The sequence below is a fragment of the Engraulis encrasicolus genome, chromosome 22 (genome assembly GCF_034702125.1).
Source record: "Engraulis encrasicolus isolate BLACKSEA-1 chromosome 22, IST_EnEncr_1.0, whole genome shotgun sequence".
NCBI classification, from domain to species: Eukaryota; Metazoa; Chordata; class Actinopteri; order Clupeiformes; family Engraulidae; genus Engraulis; species Engraulis encrasicolus.
Genome location: NC_085878.1, coordinates 22,804,116 through 22,828,501, shown reverse-complemented (window position 1 = coordinate 22,828,501; position 24,386 = coordinate 22,804,116). Strand labels below are relative to the sequence as shown.

At 42.7% G+C, this 24,386-nt stretch overlaps 1 protein-coding gene across 2 annotated transcripts in view; it reads right to left on the bottom strand.

Annotated features, from left to right (window-relative positions):
- Positions 1-24,386, bottom strand: part of sh3gl3a (SH3-domain GRB2-like 3a) — a 55,309-nt gene that overhangs the window by 20,759 nt on the left and 10,164 nt on the right. Inside the window, exon 1 of one of the 2 annotated variants that reach the window (XM_063188150.1) lies at positions 19,420-19,672. The exons of the other annotated variant lie outside the window; for it this stretch is intronic. Within the exon in view, the coding sequence (XP_063044220.1) occupies positions 19,420-19,464 (45 nt within the window). The 5' untranslated portion in view covers positions 19,465-19,672. Of the gene's footprint in view, positions 1-19,419; positions 19,673-24,386 lie in introns of those variants that run through there. 2 annotated transcript variants of the gene reach the window in all.

Genomic DNA, 24,386 nt, shown 5'->3' with positions numbered 1-24,386 from the left:
TATTTTTATCTTGTGGTAACAGCGTCCACAAAAACAGATGTCATTCAGTGAAATGTCAAAAAACACTTTTATACTCAGATATTCATCCAAACAAGCATATTTTCTAAATAGACATAGTAAACATTGTGGGTCAAAGTCATTGTCTCATGTAGGTGACTAACTGTGTGCTTGTAAAAAGGTGAAAATAAGGTGAAAAGTATTTGGTCGTCCTTCAGTGTAAGAGATGTCATTCAGTGACATGCAGTGTAAGGGCCATTTCATTCAGTGTAATCAGTTCATGGTTGTATATTAAGAATCAAAACGGCAATATAAGTTGCAATATTACTCTAAGATACAATAATATGATGATACTACTTGAAATTATGACTTTTATTGTTATTTCCATTATAACCTTGTTATTGCCATGTAGCATCCATATTACTGGCTAGATTCTGGGATTTTGGAAGTTGTACATGAATTATCAGAACACCCTAAGTCACAACCCCCGAAATATGCAGGTTAACAGACAAAATTTTCTTTTTTATTGTTTTAGGCCTAAGTAGTAGCCTACCTCTAAGCTTGTGATCTTGGAAGTTCTTCAAAACACATTTTAATGCCCCAATATTAAGTAAAATAGCAATTATTTGACAACATCTATTTCTGTTGTCACTCAATAAGGACGTTGACTACTGTAGTATGATGGTAACAATATGATAGCAATGAAAAGTAGCTGTTTATATAGGCTTTTTTGCCAAGGCATCATTCAGTGTAATAGTTGTGGTCATTCAGTGAAATGCACATTTTTATGTGAAAATAAAGTCAAATTCTTACAAAACGTATTTGTTTAGCACAACAAATGCGGGGGCATACAACAAATGAATAATTGTGCATTTTAAACTGATTTTCTCTTCAGTGGAAAAGCTTCTTAAAGCCAAATGGGTGAAATGCACTCGGTGAAAGACTACAAACACTGCAAAAACTATTTGCAAATGCCTTTTACTAGAAATTTTAGGTTTGATGAAGACCTTAAATATAGGCCTTTACTATGGTATGTAGCTTATTTCAGTTTTTTAACGTCATCTATATGTTTTTTGCATTATCAACTGTTTAACACCGTATTACACTGAATGACATTTTGTGGGTGAAAATGGAGTAAAATGCATGTTCCTTACTATTTTCTGAACAGAAAATAATAAACTTAATCACTCTACACTCCAACGTACCCAAAAAAGTTGAAGAACAGTGTCACGGAACAGTTTTATTTTTTGGAGTCCTGAAAACCCTGTTTCGTCTTTGACCCATCAGTGTCCTTGTGCAACTTGCTCTAACCTGAATGCCAGAAACAAGATAGGATTGATAGCTACAGTCAAACACTGTTCAGAATGGGAAGTGAGGATTACAAGAGTTGAGATAGGGAACCCATAAGCACTTTACTGCATTTTGTCAATGGAATTTGTGGAACAAATGGCTTTACAACATAGTGCACTGTGCTTCCCGCAGAACTGATGTGTTAGTCAAGGTGGATTGGATCGCAGACGTGATTGTAAAAGCCATGTTGCGTCTCATATGGAATATCATATGAACCCCCTAAAAAATAAAGAAGCTTGTACATTTGTTGTTAAGCCAACTTAAAATTTTTCAGGGGACCTATTCAAGGTGGTAGAAATGTGTTGTCAAGGTGGCTGCCTGAACTCAAGAGTGCTGGAGGCAACAAACACTGGTATAGGCTAGCAAGAAACTGGAACGGAGGTCTTCACACGTTGAAAAAAGCTGCTTTCATATGCTGCTTTCATATTATTCACAATGTCCACTTCCTTTGAAATGATCATCTTTCATAAAGTCCCTGCTTCCATAGATCTAGCCAAGGACAAGATATGCGGCAGCCCACTCCACGCTCTGAACAGCAGGGTCATTTCACGTGAAATCAGACACTTTGGGACCCGACCGACACGGATTTCAATCATACTTGGTGTGCCTTTTCAGTAGCAAGGTAGCACCCCAGAACTGCATTGGTTTGAATCTGACACTAATATTAAGGGAGAAACAGACTAGGAAAGGTTCACATGTGAGGGTAGGACACTATACATTCAGCCTTGAATATATCAGTCAGTGTTAGTCACAAAAAGATGCCTGTGGTGTTGTTTGAAAGCTCTTTTCTGGCTCTACATATTACACAATCACCTTGGAATACAACTACTCTCAGAATATGAATTATGATAAATTGAAAAATTAAAAATTGAATATCTAAAAAACTCATATTTTAAAATGGCCAGTTCCTTGTCCAAACGTAGCCGGCAATGTCATGAGCAGCACCTAAAATGCTGGTGTTCGGGTTGTTATTCATTTCAGAGATAATTTGACTCACATATATGGCGTCATACAGACCACTTACTAATAATATGGTAATACCATAGTAGCATCACATGACAAAACAAAAACAAAACAAAAATTGGTCAGTGTCCATGGTCCCAGGTTTCAGAAACTAAGGCAGATGTCCATTTATACACACCAAATGATGATATGTGAATGTTTGAACATTCCTTCTCTGTGTACCTGTGCCATCTTCCCTTTACCGTACTTTAAAGAGATAATCAATGGCTACACTCTCATTTTGTACTCTACCAGTGCATTTGAAGCAGCAGCTGTGTCTTTTGTAGATAATGTATAAGTATGTCCCGTTGCAGTTACAGGTTCCACTACCAGAAGCACATCCTGATGATCCATGACAAGTCTATCTGGTCTGAAGGGAAAAGTGAAGGATGGAGATGGCCCATGAGGATGCAGGAAGTTCAGTTTCACCTCTCCAGTGCCCGGCATACATTCCTCAGCACATGCTAGCCACCAGTTGCCATCATATACAGCTACAACATACCCTTTGATGCTTGAAAATGTAACACATTCCTTTACTGAGCTCACTCTTTCAACTCTGCCTTCTCTGAATGCTGAAAATGGCCTAACTTCCACTGTGGCATTGACAATGGGCAGAAGCTGTGTAGTTTTTGAGTACCTGGAATAGTTCTTGCAGATTCAAACCTTTTCAACAGGTTCTCAGCTTCATGATGGTACATCTCTGTTGTGGCAAACTGGCAATGGATGCTCTTGACATTATCCTTGACAAATTCAAACAGTTGGTATGGCGTTACAATTTAATTGTCAATAGGACGTTGCAGACTTGCTCGCCATTCGACCTTTGCCATGTGATGTGGCAAAAAAGTGCCACTCTGCAGGTATGTGAAAATCTGCCTCGTGGTGGCACAAATTTGTTGTGTTTTTGAGGTTCCTATATTGTGCAGCACAGCCATCAGAAAAAATATAGGATCTTCTTTGGACGTTCTGTCATTGATGAAGTGTCACTGAGGAACTGAATTAGGAGCTTCTGAAACAGATGTACAGCAATTGTATCATGAATGTTGCAGTCTGAAATAACAACAAAACAGATTTTTTTCCCAGTTTCAACTGATCTTGGTAGTAGCATACATATGGATGGATTGTGGCCTGCACTGGTTGTTCCAGTGAAATGATTGAATAGCATCTTGAATTACAAAACTATAGATTTAAAAACGTTCCTGGTTCAAGGGAGTCAGTCAGGATAATGTCAAGAACATCCATTGCCAGTTTGCCACAACAGAGATGTACCATCATGAAGCTGAGAACCTGTTGAAAAGGTTTGAATCTGCAAGAACTATTCAGGTACTCAAAAACTACACAGCTTCTGCCCATTGTCAATGGACACAGTGGAAGTTAGGCCATTTTCAGCATTCAGAGAAGGCAGAGTTGAAAGAGTGAGATCAGTAAAGGAATGTGTTACATTTTCAAGCATCAAAGGGTATGTTGTAGCTGTATATGATGGCAAACTGGTGGCTAGCATGTGCTGAGGAATGTATGCCGAGCACTGGAGAGGTGAAACTGAACTTCCTGCATCCTCATGGGCCATCTCCATCCTTCACTTTTCCCTTCAGACCAGATAGACTTGTCATGGATCATCAGGATGTGCTTCTGGTAGTGGAACCTGTAACTGCAACGGGACATACTTATACATTATCTACAAAAGACACAGCTGCTGCTTCAAATGCACTGGTAGAGTACAAAATGAGAGTGTAGCCATTGATTATCTCTTTAAAGTACGGTAAAGGGAAGATGGCACAGGTACACAGAGAAGGAATGTTCAAACATTCACATATCATCATTTGGTGTGTATAAATGGACATCTGCCTTAGTTTCTGAAACCTGGGACCATGGACACTGACCATTTTTGTTTTGTTTTTGTTTTGTCATGTGATGCTACTATGGTATTACCATATTATTAGTAAGTGGTCTGTATGACGCCATATATGTGAGTCAAATTATCTCTGAAATGAATAACAACCCGAACACCAGCATTTTAGGTGCTGCTCATGACATTGCCTGCTACGTTTGGACAAGGAACTGGCCATTTTAAAATATGAGTTTTTTAGATATTCAATTTTTAATTTTTCAATTTATCATAATTCATATTCTGAGAGTAGTTGTATTCCAAGGTGATTGTGTAATATGTAGAGCCAGAAAAGAGCTTTCAAACAACACCACAGGCATCTTTTTGTGACTAACACTGACTGATATATTCAAGGCTGAATGTATAGTGTCCTACCCTCACATGTGAACCTTTCCTAGTCTGTTTCTCCCTTAATATTAGTGTCAGATTCAAACCAATGCAGTTCTGGGGTGCTACCTTGCTACTGAAAAGGCACACCAAGTACGATTGAAATCCGTGTCGGTCGGGTCCCAAAGTGTCTGATTTCACGTGAAATGACCCAGCAGGAGAGCCGTTCAACATACCGGTGGCCGGCACCCATGACACATTTCAGTGGGGGAGAGATCCCTGCCATCACGCTGCCGTCATCACTTCTGCACTGAATCACCGGCATTACAATAAACATATTTACTGGCATTTACTGAGGGCAGTTCGCATTCAGAAAACGATGGCCATCAGTTCTAACCTGACTGACAGTCACACAACATAAACTATTGGAAGATAGACACATCACACACTATATGTGAGCAGTGCAGAAACTCATCAAAGTTTGCCTGTGGCTAACAGAGGCCTGCAGCCCTCTTCCATCCCAGAAGTATCTGCTTTCAAGCACTGGTGGTTGGCACTGAACGCAAAACCGACCAACTAGGTCAGAATAAATTTAGCCCACAATAGAGTGAGAAATGAGGTGGAGGAGGAGAAGGACTGATGTACAGGAAAGAGAGAGAGAGAGAGAGAGAGAGAGAGAGAGAGAGAGAGAGAGAGAGAGAGAGAGAGAGAGAGAAGGGGAGAGTGTGACACAGGTTGAGAGAGAAGGGGAGAGAAAGCTACCAGAGACAGAAAAGCAACCATAGAGACAGAGATCCCAATATGGAGATACACCATGAGATCCAGGGGGGGGTGGGGGTGGGGGACACGGGACACAAGAAAGAGCCTGGCAGCAGCAGGCTTCCAAAATGTGCCGGCTTTCCAAAAACACTTGCTGTTCCCACAAAAAAGCCAACTATCTTCATCACAAGTGGTTTCAGTCAGGAGCAAATAGAATGCATTGACCTCCTAAACCGCCCCTAGCCCGTATCTTCACATATAAGATACAATCTCAGCCGAGGGGTGGGGGGGGTCTCAGTAACAAGCAGGGCTCTAAATTAACACCAGCCAACCGGCCAAATGCAGGTGAAATTTCAGTTTGGCTGGTAGAAAAGAACAACTTACTAGCCACTTTGACGTATTAGTGAGTATGTGTATGGCTAGTGAGATTAACATCTACTAGACATTTTGTCTGATGATGAAAAAAAGTGAATTTAGGGCCCTGGTAACAAGGCAAAGGGACGTCACCTCCAGAGCACCACAGCTGCACGCTCCGCAATCTCTGGCCACTTCTGCCTGGAGGCAAGCTGGCCGAGGGGAAGGGGAAAGGGCAGGGACCTCATTTACAGCTGTTACAGCCAGATGGAGAAACGGCAAGGCACTCCACAGATGGACACTGACTGAAACCCATCATTTGCTAGCTACTAGCCTACCCTTTCCTCCCCTCAAGAGGCTATTACTAGCCTGATATGCGAATGGCTGCCAGTAATGGTGTGCTATTAGGGGAGCCTACTCCTCCTGGCCAACTCTCTAGCAGCATACAAAAGCCACTAGTTGAGTAGTTTCGCAAAGCCAGAGCCAAGGCCTCCCCTTTATAACAATGCTACAGATGGCTGAGGGCTGAGTTACGACTGAGACAATCAGACTGCGTGTTCTTTCCTCCTAGGAGCTTCCTGGATGCGGTGAACAATGTGCTACTGGAGACGCCTGCATGGCGAGTTATGAAAGAGGCACTTTGTAGCGCAGGGAACGGCAGCAACCCTTTCCTCTCCAGAGGATTGACACAATGCAATCGCTACAGAGATGCAATAAAGAGAGACACGCATTCATTCCCCCTGACCAAACACACCTTTTTTTCCTTTTTCAGTACTTAACAAGCCTCTGGTGTATGAATGAATGTGTCGTGATGTTGGCTTATTGCTACAGGTGCAGGTTCAGTACTCAAGTCACCTCATGCAAGGAGGCCTAATGTTTCAAGCGGCTTATTTTGTTCACTGCTCAGCTGTTATCCAGTTCACAGAAGATTTGGAGAGTATTACAAAATGGTGAATGTCAACATAATAAAACGCTGGTTTGAATAAGCGTACAATAATACTTCTTGGGATGAATAGTGTGCATACCATACCAACACTTACAGCCCTCACTCAACACCGAGAGCTTGCCTTTGTAACCGATGCTTGGAGTCAAATAGGCCACTTTTACTCTACTCCCTTTAATTCAGCAAAATGACTGTAATTCCCTCAAAGGACCTTGAAGTGATGAGTCAGAGGCCAGAGCTCAGTTTTACAGTTTGCTGCACTATTCACACAAACAAACCGTTTAAAACAATTAACATCAGTGCACTGACGGGACAGAGAGTTAGTGCACCCCCCTATCCCACCATGTCCTAAATTAAATGAACGAAAAAGTATCTTTAAGAAAGAAAATAGTGTGGGTTGCAGCAGCAAAATTAAAGCCCCTCAGAGATTTTGTAGCCTTGGTGGTGAGAGAAAGGAGTGGTATATAAATAGGCCACTGTTGTGGTTTCACTTACTGACATAACCTGATTATTGGTTAAACTGTGCAAAGCCTTAGGCCAAGATTTCAACAGTGATGCCATGTGGACTAACCCTGCCAATTGCTTACTAATGCCACGATTGTTCTCAAATGTTACGTCTACATGCACTTATAATCCATACATTTCATATAAGTGTTTGTGCAAACTTATTTGACTTTTTAACACAAATCTGATTTACGGACTTAGCATATTACGGTTTCACTAATTAGAAAAAGTGACAATTGGTTCAAATACCACAACTTTGTACATACTCTTAAGCAATCGTGTAAATCTGGCTGTCCACCTAGCAAGCTACTTGTTATTGCAGGAACAGACCACCGGCGGTAAAAGCATTTATAAGCTGCAGAATCCCTCCTGGACAGAAAAGACCAGAGTCGAAAAAGCAGCGAAACAATGTAGACATTCCATTGGCTGCCGCCTGCTACTGCTGAACCATCTCATCGCTCATTACATACTTTTTTGCTGAAGTTCAACATCTCATCCCAAGACACTTTTGACGCCTTCGACGCCAGAGCCACTTTTGTTTCTTTCCAACGCTTTTACCGCATTCGGTCTGCTCACACTGTTATGGCTAACCACACATTCCCGTGAGAACATACAGTAGCCTACTGTATGTAACATGAATTTGTAAGACTGTTCAAAATATACATGAAGTCAGCAGACAAAACCTGAGTGTGACCACAGGAGTGTGGTGATGGCTGAGTGCTCGTGTGTTTACGTGCTCCACACAGTCCTACAGAGTACAGTCAACAAATTCCAACCCCTCATATACACACGCGCGCGCGCACACCCACACCCCCCCCCCCCACACACACACACACACAACCACCCATGTAACAACTACAGGAAAGTCAATAATACCCTGTGCATTGAGAGAGAATGTCTTGATTTGAGGAAATGTGTTGTGTCGTGCAGGCTACGGTTTGCAGCACAAAGACAGAACGTCCAGACGGAGGAAAAGGCTGAGGAAATCTGGACCGGACGTCGTGCGAGAGAGAGCCTGAGCGCTGAGTAGTCTCATGGCCTTATGGTGCTGCTCACTGTACAAACGCCATACAGGATTACAAAACGAGCCAAGATAGCAACAGGTCATGTCTTGAGGGTCCCCCGACTGACTCTGGAATGAAAACACATGCAATCAGAGGAGCATCAGATCAAAACAAACTGGATGCTCTGGGTGTCTCCAACCTCACTGGAGACAACAGCAGCCCCTGGAATGTCAAATGATATGACGTGAAGGGGGTCGCTGCAGACAGACAGAGCGGACAAAGGCAGACGCACGCAGATCCAAGAAATTAAACTGAGAGCCAAATAGCAAAGAACAATTTAGATGCTTAAACGAAACATCCGCTTTACAACACAACCATGTTTTTGCAAATAACATCGGTCATGTGTCATCTGAGGACAGTTTAGAGGCCCAAGGGCAGTTAAAGTAAATAAACCAAGCAAAAGAAAACAAATAAATTGAGAGTAAAAATGCTGCTTCTTGTCAGTGCAAACAACTTTTTTTGGATGAAGAGGCGCCCCCGAATTGCCTCAAGCGATCCTCCACTCCAGGCCCCTTTCTCTGCTGCTGTCTCTGCCTGGGACAGGGAAGTCTGAGCAGCTGGCTCCCAAGAGCCCAGGACTTGTCCCATCCCACCAACCTGCCAACTTCCACCGGCCCAACAAATGGAGCACACATTTCAGACCAGCTTCCTGAGAGACCCTCCCGCTCCACTCCCGCTCAGCACCACACAGCAGCTGCAGGGAACATCCTGCCACCAGCGGCTCCCATCTGCACTGGCCTGTTTTCACAGGGACGGGCCTCAGCAGGGCTGGGATGGGCTGGGCGCAGGGATGGGATAACTAACAACAACCACTTCTCTCTCTCTACTGCACTCTTCTCATCTCCACCTCCTCCTCCTCCTCTTCTCTCCTCTCCTCTCCTCTCTCCCTTCCTACCACCCCTTCCCCTCCCTCTCATCTCCTGTCCTGTCCTCTGTCTATTGTCCTACCCTCTCATCTCATCTCCTGCTTCCCTTCCCTTCCCTCTCCTCTCCTCTCCTCTCATCTCATCTCCTCTATTCCTCTGTTCCCTCCCTTCACCCGGCCCAATCCCACTCAACACAGCAAAGTGAATGTCTCTGATAGATTGGAAATGCACTGGGGTCTTTGACAGAGCCATGGCATTTCTTCTGCGCATTCTGCAAGGCAAAGCTAATCGATGGCTTCAGGTTCAATTTGTCACTTCATCAGCAGGGACACGGTGCTGTTTTCAAAAACAGCAGTGCAGTAAAAGTTCAGACTTGTCAATGCTCTGCCGACCGATGATGTATTACCTAGTCTTGGCCTAGTCCCTTTGTTTTTTCAACTGCATTAATGCAAACTGAAAACATGCTTTACATGAGATAGAATATGTCCATCTTGCACCTTCTTAAAACAACCCTTTGCAGCAACGAAGCAAAACAGTTATCATTCCATGCATTACTCTGGCAAATAAACAACATACCAAAATACCAGAGTCTGGCTGAGGGAGAGGGAGAGGGGGGGGAGAGAGAGAGAGAGAGAGAGAGAGAGAGAGAGAGAGAGAGAGAGAGAGAGGAGAGACCAAGAGAGAAAGACTGATGATGGGGCATCGTGTCTGCAAGAAGAGTGTGTGAGAACACTCCGTTAAGAAGCCAATAAAGACAGTTTGCGCTGTTAAGAGTGAGGACCTTGTGAAAAGATTGCATAGCATTGATCTGGCACAATCAATACGTAATGAGTCGGTGAAGAGCCCAGGCAATGTGGCCCTGCTGCCTCCATGGCATGCATATTGACCCTCTTTACACACACAAGCTAGCTCTCCTCTCTGTGCCAACGTTAAGCCTTCATCGCACACCACAGGAGACAGTCCCAGGAGAATGCACAAGTGCACTGATTTTAGGCCAATTCTATTGACTTTCTATTCATCCAGAACGTGCCACAGAGATCAAACATACACTACCGGTCAAAAGTTTGGGGTCACCACACTTTCCTCCCACAATAGAGTTCTTCAGTAACGCGGAAGCATGTAGTAGATTGTAGTCTTTCATGTTAGCATTTAAGGACTTCCTGGTTCGTATCGGCTTCCGGCCTCCATTGGGAATGAATAGGGGCCAGTTTCAAATAAGCTCCGAGTGCAAGCACGCGCTTAGCGAACCCCCGCAAACTGTCGAGGGTGTTAAAAATAGGCTGTAGGTATGACATGGTTGATCATTTTGTGTCAAACTTCGACATAAATACGATGTTGCGTCCATATGCTAAACCCGGAAACTTTTGGCGACTACAGAAGCGGCGCCTGTATCTAACGTCATGTACGTGCGGAGGGTTGTACCCATGGCAACCAAAGGAAAGCATGTAGTTCGGAAGTTTTAATGATCAGAAAGGGGTTAGCAATATTGAATTAAAATCGTCATGATTTAACATGTGAATACACCAACATGATGATACGATCCGTTCCACTAATGAGAAAGGGATGCGGGGACACGCTAATGTTCGTTGTTGCCGTGCAACTTATATTTTTGCCAAACCTGAATCTCTATGGCGTTTTGCAATGTAAAAAAATCGCCATGGAACCGGAAGTCCAAACGCCGCATACAAGTTGACGTCAACGCTGAAGAACTCTATACTTCTTTTTGACAGTTTAGCTTATTCCTTTTCAATTTGATATTAGAAAAAGTAACTGTTGAATGGATTTAGACAATGCATAGAATAGACCAAAATGTATCACTAACTTTTTAATCAAAGTGTACCTTTACTAAGGTAGTGTCTAATCTGGTGTACTAATCAAAGTGACACCTTTGGCATTAATAATAGCCAGTTGCGGTTCTACAGATTCATTCCCGGGTCGAGATGAAGTCCAGAATTGCCCATGAGCTCTATGAGCCCCATGCATGCAAAAGTTGATGTCTGCTCCTGTCAATCCATACAATGCCGGATGATATACCATTTGAAAGAGGAGAATCTACACTTTCCAACGATTTATGGCACTGGCTTGCACACTAAAATATGGCTGAGACAATGGGTTGTGCATTCATAATAGGTTCATTCTGATGGCTAGAAAATCTTGCAGCTACTTTGACTTGAATTTGTGGACGAGGTGGCAACTCAACAAACGTCATACACCTACCACACCTACCACAGGGCAGACACTGAGCTTTCCAATAGTTCCATGCATTCTCTAATAATCCAAAGAAATGTCTGTAGAAAATGGACTAAAACACATATTTCTATGTAATAAAAGGGGTGAAAAAGCTTGGTTAGATTTCACTCTTCTGTCCAGTTTAATCAATTTTATGGGTAATCAAACCTTTTCTCACCTGTGGCTGTTCAGTACATTCCATTATTCCATTTCCAGCTATTTAAAAGATGTCTGCGACTTGAATTGCAAAAAAATAACTGGGAAAATGAAGGTGACCCCAAACTTTTGAATGGTAGTGTAAAATCTTTCAGGTGTTCTGATAATGAGGAACTCAGTGGTTCCAAGTTGTCTGCACAGTCACGGAATCTTGATTAAAAACAGACATCTCTTGGCCATGTCACATCAAAACAAGAGCAGACATAGGCTTGCTATGTTGATGAACATGGGTGGTGTTAAAACAACAGCTGGAAAGTCAGAAACTCATGTGAATACTCTCTAAAAAATGAGTCGTTTTGCCATAATTCCATCTACTACCATTCAAAGACAGCCATATGCCTAGCACACCAGTGACAAACATGCAATAATTAGGCCAGGTAGGCAAATATTCATCAAATGTCTCTGCTACCATGTGGATTAAAAAAGAAAACATCACTATTGGGTCATTTCACGCGAAATCAGACACTTTGGGACCCGACCGACACGGATTTCAATCATACTTGCTGTGCCTGTTTAGTAACAAGGTAGTACCCCAGAACTGCATTTTTGTGAATCTGACACCAATATTAAGGGAGAAACAGACTAGCAAAGGTTTACATATGAGGGTAGGACTCTATGCATTCAGCCTTGATTATATCAGTCAGTGAAAGTCACAAAAGGATGTCTGAGGTATTGTTTGAAAGCTCTTTTCTGGCTCTACAAATTACTCAGACAGCATGGAATACAACAACCTTCAGAATATGAATTATGATACATTGAAAAATTGAAAAATGAATATCAAAAAAATGTATATTTTAAAATGGCTGGTTTCTTGTCTAAACATAGCCTGTAAGGTCATAAACAACACCTGAAAATGGGGTGTTTGGTTCTTTATTCATTTCAGAGATAATGGGACATAAAGGTTGAAATGAGTTGTAATGAAGTAGTAATAGAGTAGTGTCAGGGACAGGGCTGGACTGGCCATCTGGCATAACGGGCATTTTCCCGGTGGGCCCTGCACCCTCGTCGGTCCCTATTCCAGGTACTCAAAAACTACACGGCTTCTGCCCATTGTCAATGGACACAGTGGAAGATAGACCATTTTAAGCATTCAGAGAAGGCAGGGTTTAAAGAATAAGCTCAGTAAAGGATTTTTTTTATGTTCAAGCATCAAAGGGTATGTTGTAGCTGTATATGATGGCAACTAGTGGCAAGCATGTGTTGAGGAATGTATGCCGAGCACTGGAGAGGTGAAACTGAACTTCCTGCATCCTCATGGACCATCTCTATCCTTCACATATTCCGATAGACATGCTGTCATGTGATATTACTATGGTATCACCATATTATTACTAGGTGATTTGTATGATGCCATATTTTTGAGTCCCATTGTCTCTGAAATGAATAAAGAACCAAACACCAGCATTTCAGGTGTTGTTCATGACATTGCAGGCTATGTTTAGACAAGGAACTGGCCATTTTAAGATATATGTTTTTTTGATATTCAATTTTTTATATTTCAATTTATGATCATTCATATTCTGAGAGTTATTGTGTTCCATGCTGTTGTGTAATTTGTAGAGCCAGAAAAGAGCTTTCAAATAACACCACAGACATATTTTTGTGACTTACACTGACTGATATAATCAAGGCTGAATGCATAGTGTCCTTAGCCTGGGCAAATAGCCGACTGTTGACTACGTCAATCAGTCTGGCAAAAGCCACGAGGAATCCGTCTCCGTGGACGATGGGAGATGGTCTGATGTTACTCTATCATTTAAATTAATTGAAGTTCCAAACTCAAATAAAAAACCCATATTGTGCTTTATTAGCATGCATGTTACGTTATAGCGTCGCAAAAGCATACAAATAACAAAACGAAAGCGTGAATATAGTTACCTTAACCAATCAGTAACGGAGCTCGCGGGTGAGTTCTATGTCACCACTCTCAACTGTTTGCTGATTGGCGAAACACTGAGAGAACCGAGCTCGAGGCTTTTGCCAGAAGATGTGCGGAGCCAAAATCTTTGGGTGGAGTACAGAGGATGGCGTCGCGAGGCTATAGTGTCCTACCCTCATATGTAAACCTTCGCTAGTCTGTTTCTCCCTTAATATTGGTGTCAGATTCACACAAATGCAGTTCTGGGGTGCTACCTTGCTACTAAACAGGCACAGCAAGTATGATTGAAATCCGCGTCGGTCGAGTTCCAAAGTGTCTGATTTCACGTGAAATGACCCTATTTCAAGTCCAGGATGCTCTGTTTTCAGCCAGCCAGTCGCTTTCAAACAAAAGACAGGGACAACATCAATGAGTTTTCTCCGGAGTGAGTAGAAACATCAAGGAGCATAGTGGGTAACTCCCAGCCTGGGGCTGGGGTCCCCTTTAGCATTGTGTTGCAAAATGTAAACAGACATGAGGCATGAAAGCGCACAGTTAGACCTGCAGACAAGGGTGAGGGAAGAGCATTGTGCACGGCCTGTTCACACATCTTGTACGACTCTCACACTGTCGTCAGATACTAGACATAGGCTATTTGAAGAACTGGCACACATGATCAGGACAGCAAACTATGTGGGACATTATGAGTGCTAGGCCCTCCACTTATGGGCTTGCATGCCCATGGAGACCTGGCAAGTCAAGGCCCAACCCTGCCCCATCTCTCTCTTCCATAAGTTTCCCGTCTCCATCTTCAATGTGTAATCCAAATAAAGCCCAAAAAGCCCATAAAATATATTGAAAAGAAATAGAGAAAACACCGGTGTGTTCTTCAGACCTGTCAGTGTACACTGCTGCTCACAAATACTGTTTGTTAACATGTGTCAGGATGACTGGAGGGTGGCAATAAAGCTCAGAAACAGCCGCTAAAAAGAGCTGCGAAGATCACCACTTATAAACACTTTATCCTTTACATACTACCATCCATATTTCATATCACCACTTTCCCGATCCCTGAAACTCTCGTTAAAAGAAAACATTTTCAAAGGAAAGACCGAGCAGTCTATTGCTGCACTACTTTCTCTCTTTATCAAACCAGAGTCTTGAACTCTACTAGTTTCTGTAAGTTGGTAAACAAAATTGCTACTAGACTATTCAGCTCAAAGGTTGCATGCAGTAGATGTGTGCACACCACAAAGAACATCAACTGTAGTTTTAAGAGTTGCACAACAATTCATTTCAGCAGGGTGCAACAAACAAATCCTCAGGAGGAAGAGAATGAACCAAAGTATAAGACAAACACTCTTCGGTTTTTGTTTGACCGATAAAATAGGTAGCATGAGCCAACTCTTTTGTGGGAGTGACTACAGTGTCGACTGAAAATGCTAACTTGTTCATTACCGAAAATGCTAAAAACATACTGTTCCATACTGTGCACAAGTTGTGTGGTTTTGTAGCCTTCATAGTGCACTACTATGTAGTGAGTGATTAGAAGAGACCATTTTGGGATGGAGCCTAAATTCCTCATGTGATCCTTCCCAGAGCCGCATTCCCATGGTGCTCTACACCACCACTAGGGCTGTGTAAAATAATCGAGTTAATCCATAATCGATCGAATCGAAATTCACATAATCGATTCACAGGGCACAAAATCGATTTTTTTGGTTCTTTTTCTTTTTCTTTTTGTTCTTTTTGTTTAATTTAGGTCTATGGAAAATACCCAGTAGGTATTAGTCAATTAGGCCTAGGCCTACTTATTACAAATTAGCAATCTGTTAACACTCAAGCCACAGCCCTTTGACATATTTATATAAAAATAGGCACCAGCATCTTTTTGGGGATATCCTGGCACCAAGAAGGGAACGGATTGAATCGATTTGGAATGAATTGAATCGAATCTAATTGAATCGATTCAAATCCCTAAGAATCGAAATAGAATCGATACAGGAACATGGCTGCGATACCCAGCCCTAACCACCACACTACACCTCAGAACAGAGCAGAGCAGAGCAGAGGCCAGGCAGAGGGTGTCCTCCTCCTCCCAGAACAGAGACATCCATAACCTCTGACAAGACTGAGCACACCACAGGCAGTCACACAGACCCTAACAACAAGTTGGCATTGCAAAGGCACCACAGACATGAGCAAGTCGTTCACAATGTTGGTGTAGGTGGCTAACGTCGGTTCAGCCATATGTACTCTCCTAAGCCAAATAAGTAAGCCAAGCAAATGTTTCTTTCCTCTTTAACTGATATTTGTGTGTGTGTGTGTGTGTGTGTGTGTGTGTGTGTGTGTGTGTGTGTGTGTGTGTGTGTGTGTGTGTGTGTGTGTGTGTGTGTGTGTATGCGCGCGCGCGTGTGTGTGCGTGCGTGCATGGGGGGCCAAAATACATAACTCTCATTCACAGACAGGCTACAGATATCCCACATTCTTCATCATTCGTAGTAAAAACATGTTAACTTTATTGTGGGTCAGTGGGGTACTTCATTGACAAAGGTTTCTACTGACAAGCTAATGCTTGTCCAGGGGTACCTTCACAAGTGAATACTTAACAGAACAAAATATGCCTGTGAAAACGCCGAAGGCAAAATGTAAGCTTAACTACTAACTACACATAGTTAAAAGACAAAGACATCAATCTCATGCAACATGCTGTTGGTATTGAAAGGCATGAACTTTGTTCTGCAAACAAAAAACATAGCTTAAAAGACTCAAGTGAAACTCAAAATCTGGGCTACTATCTGTGCTCTCTGATAGGTGCATACTGATATGCAACGCAAGCATGCAGATCCATAGTCTATTGCACATCACAAGTAATGACTGCAACTGATTAAAGCCAATATGTCTTACAATGCACTGGCTGATGAATATTTCTTAGATCCAGGTTATTTCATGTGCATTGTGCGGACAGTGTCAGGAGAGGCAGACACATAAATATATGCTCGTTGTTCCTAGTGGTGATGGTCAGTAGAAAATTAAAGATCCATATTGCATCTCTTCTAGTCCATATACAGTTCACCCTGAACAGTACATAAATCCCATCGCAAGATGGTGACTGTACTGTTATAGCACAATGTCAAATACTTTGTGTAAAGCCAGTCACATAAATAATATGTCAATAAAGTACACTTGACTTGACTGTGTGGCAAAATGTACCCTGTCGATGGTCATAATAAATGCAGTAGAGATCCTGTTTGAAGTGGTGAGTGTGTGGTGATGTGGCAGTGGCAGGTAGGTGGGCGGAAGCTCACAGGAGGTGTGACAAAGCCAAAGCCGAAGCCACGCACATGGCATCAGCACTCTATCTTTTTTGTTGTTGGTCTTTTTGACTACATTTATGATAGGACAGTGAAGGTGGTGACAGGAAGCGAATTGGGAGAGAAAGACGGGGAAGGGCCTGTAAAGGACCCGGGCCAGGAATTGAACCCGGGTTAGCCGCTTGGTAGACGAGTGCCCTACCGTTTGGCCACGGCAGGGCCAAGCTCACGCTCAATCTATCTAGGCTTCCTATAAGAGACCACTTCCACCACCACCACCACCACCACCACCACAGGCTACCAGCTCTTGGTGTTTGTTCAGCTGTGACCGTGCCGGAGTCACTCCCTGTCCCACGTGCAAAAACAATGGAAAACAATATGCATAACAGCAGTGCAAAATGAGAGTTTGTGCATGGTGATGATAAACATTTGATGGAATTCTTCCTCCTGCTGGATCTGATTGTGGGTCAGAATTGACATATGGGCAGTAGGCTAAGCGCAGAAACATGCCCTTTCCCTCTAACTGACATCCTATGAGTCATAACTTAGTCACGCTACAGATTACACAAAATTGTATTAATAGATACCTAAAATGCTAATATTTAACACTTTGCAAACACCTCATTAAACTTGTGGTGGTAAAGTTTTGGTATTGTTTACTATGAAAAGTTCAGCCAGCAGTTGCACAGCACTGAAGTGTGTAAGCTTATGTTATCAGAACACACCAAAACAAACCAACCTGCTCAGCCTACATCCTGACAACATGGTGGCATTTCTGAAACAATAGAGCCAATTCAAATGCCCGAACCCTGAACAATGAGACATTAACACTCACATAGTGTTGACCGACTCAAAATGTCAAGTCAGTTCATGAGAAAATATACCACTGAAGACTGCACACCCGTTTTGCGGAATTTGGGACGAGGAGAGAGTTAAGATTGTTTAGAGTCCAAATCTTAGAATGGGAGGCTTGGAAGGATACCAGCCAATTTCAACACGCAGTAGTATTGCTTACTTTACCCTTGACTTCAGTCAGTCCTCGAAGATACATCTTCTTTTTTTTTGTTCAGCCCTTTCCGAGATCTTCTGTTTTTTGTTCAGCCCTTTCCGAGATCTTGACCTGGCCAGCTTATTAGGACATGGGTTTGTTTACATATTGTTTGACACATAGTCCAAATAGCATCCCAAAAGTTAGTGCTGTGTAGTAAGGTGTCTGCTGACGTTGCATGACTTTTGGAAGGATATTTCTGTTAAACTGGTAAAACAGTATGTACACAAACCCATGCCCCATTAGCTGGCCAGGATCTTGAAAGGGGTGCTGATTTTTTTATTTTTTTTTAAAGTCTGCGGGTACAGTACTTACAAGTCGAGTGTGAGCATCTCTGCATGTTGAAATTGGCCCGGAATTCTCATTTAAGCACATTCTATAATATTATCATAACTGGGCCCAATGTTATATTACTTCATATGACTTGACATATCTGACATTTCTGGCAGCAACTACTTAACACTGCATGCCATATCCTCCAAGCAAGCAGACAAATTATAGTGTAGTTAAATGCCATTGAGTTCACATGATGACATGTTGGGCACGTTTCCAATTGCTGTAGCTTGTCCAGACAGGCTCCCTACATCTTATAACATTCTTTTACAGAGCAGTTTGGACTCTGTGTTCAAGCACTGAGGCATTCATTTAGATTGCTAGAGAGGCAAACCTGACCTAATTCGGTTGAAAAAGAGCAATGGTAAAGTGATCAAATGCACCTATTTAAATGGCACATAACTTAATGTATCTTTGAGTGTAATATGTGTAAACCCTTTAATAGCTATAGTTGGAAAAGGTCAAATTTGCACAGTAGGCAAAATCAAACACAAAGTAAAAACCAAATGCACGATTATCTATTTGTTTACATGTGGTCATCAATTACGAGACTATTCACAAGATGCCGTTTGTAACTAATAGTAATAGTGTTAACACATGTTGACTACATTGTTATTCTTTAAATGAACCAGTGTGGGTAACTGTAACATTTTTTACAGTTCGTTGTCAAGATCAAGCAAGATGGATCATTCAGTCCACTATTTCAATGTAGTACTTGAATAACATCTATCATAGGCTCACTGCTTCCTTTTTACCAAGTTGTTGCACAAAACACTCGCTATTTCCTTGGCTAATTGTATCGTGCACTTGTTACCAACAGGGCCACCAGCTGATGTTTCCATTGTTACTTGTGGCTAGCCATACTACATCACCCTACTCTGAAATCCTTAATATCTATTCTACGTTACTTGTAAATGTATAAATTGGATTAGCATAACGCTAACAATAGCTATCTGGCTAATTCAATGATAAATAACGTCAAAGCCAGTTATCGTTAGCAATCTGCGCATTCTCTGAAGGCATCGATAACTCTGCCGATAGGCGTTCCACTTGAAAATCTTGGACTTAAACAAGATATCACGCCAATCATGCGAAGTGCAACTGAACTCAAAATAAATATATTATTTCAAATTCTAACGTTTCATCGATACAAGTGATTATCTGTCGGCTAATTTCACATGCGGCATTCCTCAGGCAACCGCTGGAGTGAGCCATGCAAAGCAACGGTATCGGGCTTGAGGGGCTGAGATGGATGGGTTTGGCGAGGTAAACACGCAGCTGAGATTCTCAGTTTGAGATGTCGCCAACAAATCACAGTACATACCAAAACGTTCAACAGACACCAAGAGAGATATAACGGGGCGTCTCCTTACCTGGCTCGCTTTATGAAACTGCTTCTTAAACCCTGCCACCGACATCCTCAAAATGTTCAAAAACACCACGAAGAGGGCGGCCGGTGAGGACAAAGACCTGTGCTAAAAAGTCAGGTGGAAACCTACAGGGGTGAAGATGTTACAAAATTGTTGGTTGTTAGTTGCTAATCACTTCGCTTCGAGCTGAGGCGACCACTGTGTGTGTACAAGACGAACAGCGTTTTTTTTCCTTAAACGAGAGATGTGGTTGGATCTTGAAGCTGATTGGTTCAGAGCATTATGTTTAGCAAACTACGTTGCAAAGGAAGCAGACCGCCGTGCGCACGAACATCTCTGATGACTCTAGAATGGTACTGATGGATGGACACACTTGCCACTTCTTGTCAGCAATATACACATGTGCGTTTGTGTTTGTGCTTCGGTGCGGCGGGGGTGATTGTTTTGTGTGTGAGGGAATGCATAAAATGTCAAAGCCATGCACAGAACGGATAATTTGCTTTCTCATCTTATCATCATGTTTGGAACAATTGTTTACAAATCCACTTACTCTTTACTTTCGATGGTAGGTGGTGTTAAATATGGAATGAAAAATATTCTAGCCTACATGAAAAACCTGGGTTTAAATTTCCTGGGGATAGGAAGCGTGTGTTTGGTTTACATCTTTGTGGTTTTCCCCAGAGCCGGCTCTGGTTTTCCCAGCAATGGAGTGCCACCTCCCGGCAGAAAGCTGCCGCTGCAGTTATGGCAGATATTAAGATCCTGTCTCTCTGGTTATGGGTTAACAACAGCACCTCTTTCTAGTCTGGCCTTGTATTGCCTCCGAAAAGGCCAACACAGCATTATAGCCCCACTGAACGAAAGCATTTCAGACCTGAAATTGAATCATGTAGGGATAGTGTAGAAGAGTCAGAGAATGACATGCAGGGCACCAATCCAACGCTGCCTACACTAGATGACAAGCAGCTGGAAGAGGAGGTGAGCGTCTCCATCAAAGTCATCATGGAGCACCTGCCAGCATCAGAGCAGAGGTTAGTGCAGATCAGAGCAACACAAGAAAATAATGATGTGTGTAAAAGATTGAAAAGCATGGTTCAAACAGGTTAGCCCCTGAAGAGAACTCTGCCACAACTGCAGCTGTACTGGCAGAATCAACAAGACCTGCTGGTGGCAGATGGACTGCTGATGAAAGGCCAAAGAATCATCATACCAGCCACACTGCAGGAGTAAATGCTGAACAAGATCCATGAGGGTCACCAAGGTATGGCAAAGTGTGTGGCCAGAGCACAGCAGTCAGTGTGGGGGCCAGGTCTGTCCAAAGAGATCAAGGAGAAGGTGGAAAACTGTGCAACGTGTGCACAGGAGGCACACAATGCACCAGAGCCACTGCTGACAAGTCAGGTGCCAGAGAGACCATGACAGCGGCAGTGGATCTCTTGTGGCAGTGGATCTCTTCCAGTGGGACAAGGCAATATATTCTGTGCATAGACTACTACGTTACATTGAAGTGGCAAAACTCTTCTCCACCACCACAGCTCACGTGACAGGCAAGCTGAAGGCGATATTTGTCCGTCCCGGAATCCCAGAACCCCTCACGGACAACGCCCCCCAGTACTCTGCAGCGGAGTTTGTAGCCTTCGCCAGAAACTACTTCACACACACAACCATCAGTTCCCGCTACCCTTAAACCAGCGGAGAGGCTGAGAGGCCAGTGATGACGGTGAAATCACTTCTGAAGAAGGGGGAAGATCCCCACAAGGCACTCATGGCCTACAGGTCCACTCTGTTGGCGCACGGCTCGCCCCTGCTCAGCTGCTGATGGGCCGCAACATCAGGACGCCCTTGCTGGTCAGTGAGGGGAAACTTCAACCGGCATTACCTGACCTGCAGGTCTTCAGAAGGAAAGACCAGGAGGTAAAAGAGCAACGGGCTCCCCGCTACAACAAAAGACACAACACAAATAGACGAGTACATCTATGGCCTTAATACACCAAACCCCCCAAAAATTGATACAAAAGGTTTTTCAACTGATTTCAATGCATCCAGGTGTCCTTACTAACATACTGAAAATCTAGGAAAATCTAACTTCAAGAAAGGTGTCATTTTCAAGACCAAAGTGTTTCAAAATAAAGGTTATTATTACATGATAATTACATTATTTACTAAACTTCAAAAGACCTATTTATTTTATATTGGAAACCCAGAGACGTTGTATTTGTGAAAATGAAATGAAATGTTTTTGTCAGCAATATAAACTTGTCAAAATTGCCAGATGCTAACGTCCTTATATTGTTCAACTTCACTATGTCATGTAAGGGCAGTCATGGGTGAGCGGTTAGGGCGTCAGACTTGCATCCCAGAGGTTGCCGGTTCGACTCCCGACCCGCCAGGTTGGTGGGGGGAGTAATCAACCAGTGCTGCTCTCCCCCCTTCTCCTCCATGACTGAGGTATCCTGAGCATGGTACCGTCCCATCGCACTGCTCCCCATGGGGCGCCACTGAGGGCTGCCCCCTTGCACATAAATAAAGGCATAAATGCAATTTTGTTGTGTGCAGTGTAAGGTTTTTTTGTTTTTTTTTTAATTGTAAGAAAAGATTATATACAAACATTGAAAAAGCGGGGTATCGTGCACATATTAATAAATAGAGGGGAAAAAGCCATAAATAGCCATTAAGGCAATAGTTCTTTCAGCTTTTCTGCTGTTCAGTCCTTCAAGGGATTTAAAATAAAATTTCAGTTCTTTCTTGAAACAAACAAAGGATGGGTTTCTTCCTCCCCATTTACATTTGTGAATATGGTATTTTCAAGTCAAGTCAAGTCAAGTCAAGTAGGTTTTATTGTCAATTTCTTTACATGCACTGGTCATACAAAGAATTTGAAATTACATTTCTTGCTTTCCCATACAGACATAGACTTATCTAGGTAAGGACATAGACAGTATAGACATAGACAGTACTTAGGCCTATACATGGACTTAAGACAGTATGGACATAGACAGTGCTCATACAGACATTTAGTGCAAGACTGGACAACAAAAGACTTGTAGAGGACATACATTAAGAGGTATTGTTGTGCTTTTGTGCTTTTCCTAAAAAAGTCCTTTATAGCGTTCTGACATGGTAATAGTAGCATTTTGAAGAAAAAAAAAAAAGTATATATATTAAAAAGGTCTGTCAAGTACACCAGCAGCAGTGTGTGTGTGTGTGTGTGTGTGTGTGTGTGTGTGTGTGTGTGTGTGTGTGTGTGTGTGTGTGTGTGTGTGTGTGTGTGTGTGTGTGTGTGTGTGTGTGTGTGTGTGTGTGTATGTGTTTAGTGCAGGTAGAAGGTGCGGTGTGCGTCTGTGTGTGTGTTCGTGTGTCTGTGTGTGTGTGTGTGTCAGTGTGTTTATGTTTGGGTTTAGTGCAGAAAGTGCAGTGTGCTTGTGTGTGTGTGTGTGTGTGTGTGTGTGTGTGTGTGTGTGTGTGTGTGTGTGTGTGTGTGTGTGTGTGTGTGTGCGCATGTTTTGAGTTAGTGCAGGTTGAAAGTTCAGTCATAAGTATAGTAGTGCAGGTGGAATGTTCAGTCGCAGATATGGCGGTGGGGGATGGGGGGGGGGGTTGTCAGTGGCCTTGCTGGCTAGAGGCTGACAGTGGAGGGAGAGTGGGTTGAGTGTTCAGCATCTTGATCGCTTGGTGCATTGTGCTGCTCGCCAGCCTGGTGGTACGGGAACGGAGGCGCCTGTACCTCTTTCCAGAGGGCAGGAGGCTGAACAGTTTGTGTGCAGGGTGGCTTGTGTCTTTGATGATCATCAGTGCTTTCCGGGTGAGGCGTGTGGTGTAAATGTCCTGCAGGGAGGGGAGTGGTACTCCAATGATCTTCTTCGCTGTGTTCACAACACGCTGGAGTGTCTTCCTGTTTTTCTCCGTGCAGCTTCCTCCCCACACTGTGATGCAGTTGGACACGACACTCTCTATGGTTCCTCTGTAGAATGTTGTCATGATGGAGGGTGTAGCACTTGCCTTCTTTAGTTTGCGCAGGAAGTAGAGACGCTGATGGGCCTTCTTCGCCAATGATGTAGTGTTGGTGGTCCAAGAGAGGTCGTCGCTGATGTGCACTCCAAGGAACTTGGTGCTGCTCACTCTCTCCACAGCATCGCCGTCGATGGTCAGTGGTGGCAGTTGTTTTTGGACCCTTTGGAAGTTGACAACAATCTCCTTGGTCTTGTTGACATTCAGCAGGAGGTTGTTGTCTTTGCACCATCTGGCCAGCAGGTCTACTTCTTCTCTGTAGTGAGTCTCATCGCCCTTGGTGATGAGGCCCACCAGTGTTGTATCATCCGCAATTTTTTTCCCCATGACTATTAACAAATTCAATATAAAAACATATGGGTCACATATATCCTCTCTTTCAAATAAAAGTAAAATATCTTTCATACTTAAAGAAACATGACAGGACCATACCTCACAACACAAACGCTCAACCTCAATCCAGAAAAATCTTGAGTAAAAACACTCGTAAAATAAATGACAAACAGATTCAGACATAACACCACAAAAAACACATACATCTGGGACAACTACTTTGAATCGTTGTAAAAGTGTGTTTGTGGGGTAAATTAAATGTAATATTTTAAATGAGACTTCCTTAATTTTGTTATTTAGTACATATTTATTAAGGGCAGGCCAAATCTTATCCAAATTAACATAATCAAATAAACCATTCCAATAACTTTTACACCTTGGAGTAACAGTTTTTTGTATCATCTGTCTTAACCATTTATTATTACATTTTCTATCTCTAATGTTTACACCATTGAGAAATAGATTATAAATGTGTGGATTGGACTGCTCACAGGGAGCTGTAGATAGTATTCTCGTAAAACCATTGGGAATAGCATCAAATACTGTACTCTCTAGGCTGAATTGGGACAGCAAATGTATTTAAAAATTAAATATGTAAGGAAAAAACCTTGATTGTTCATTAACTGAGA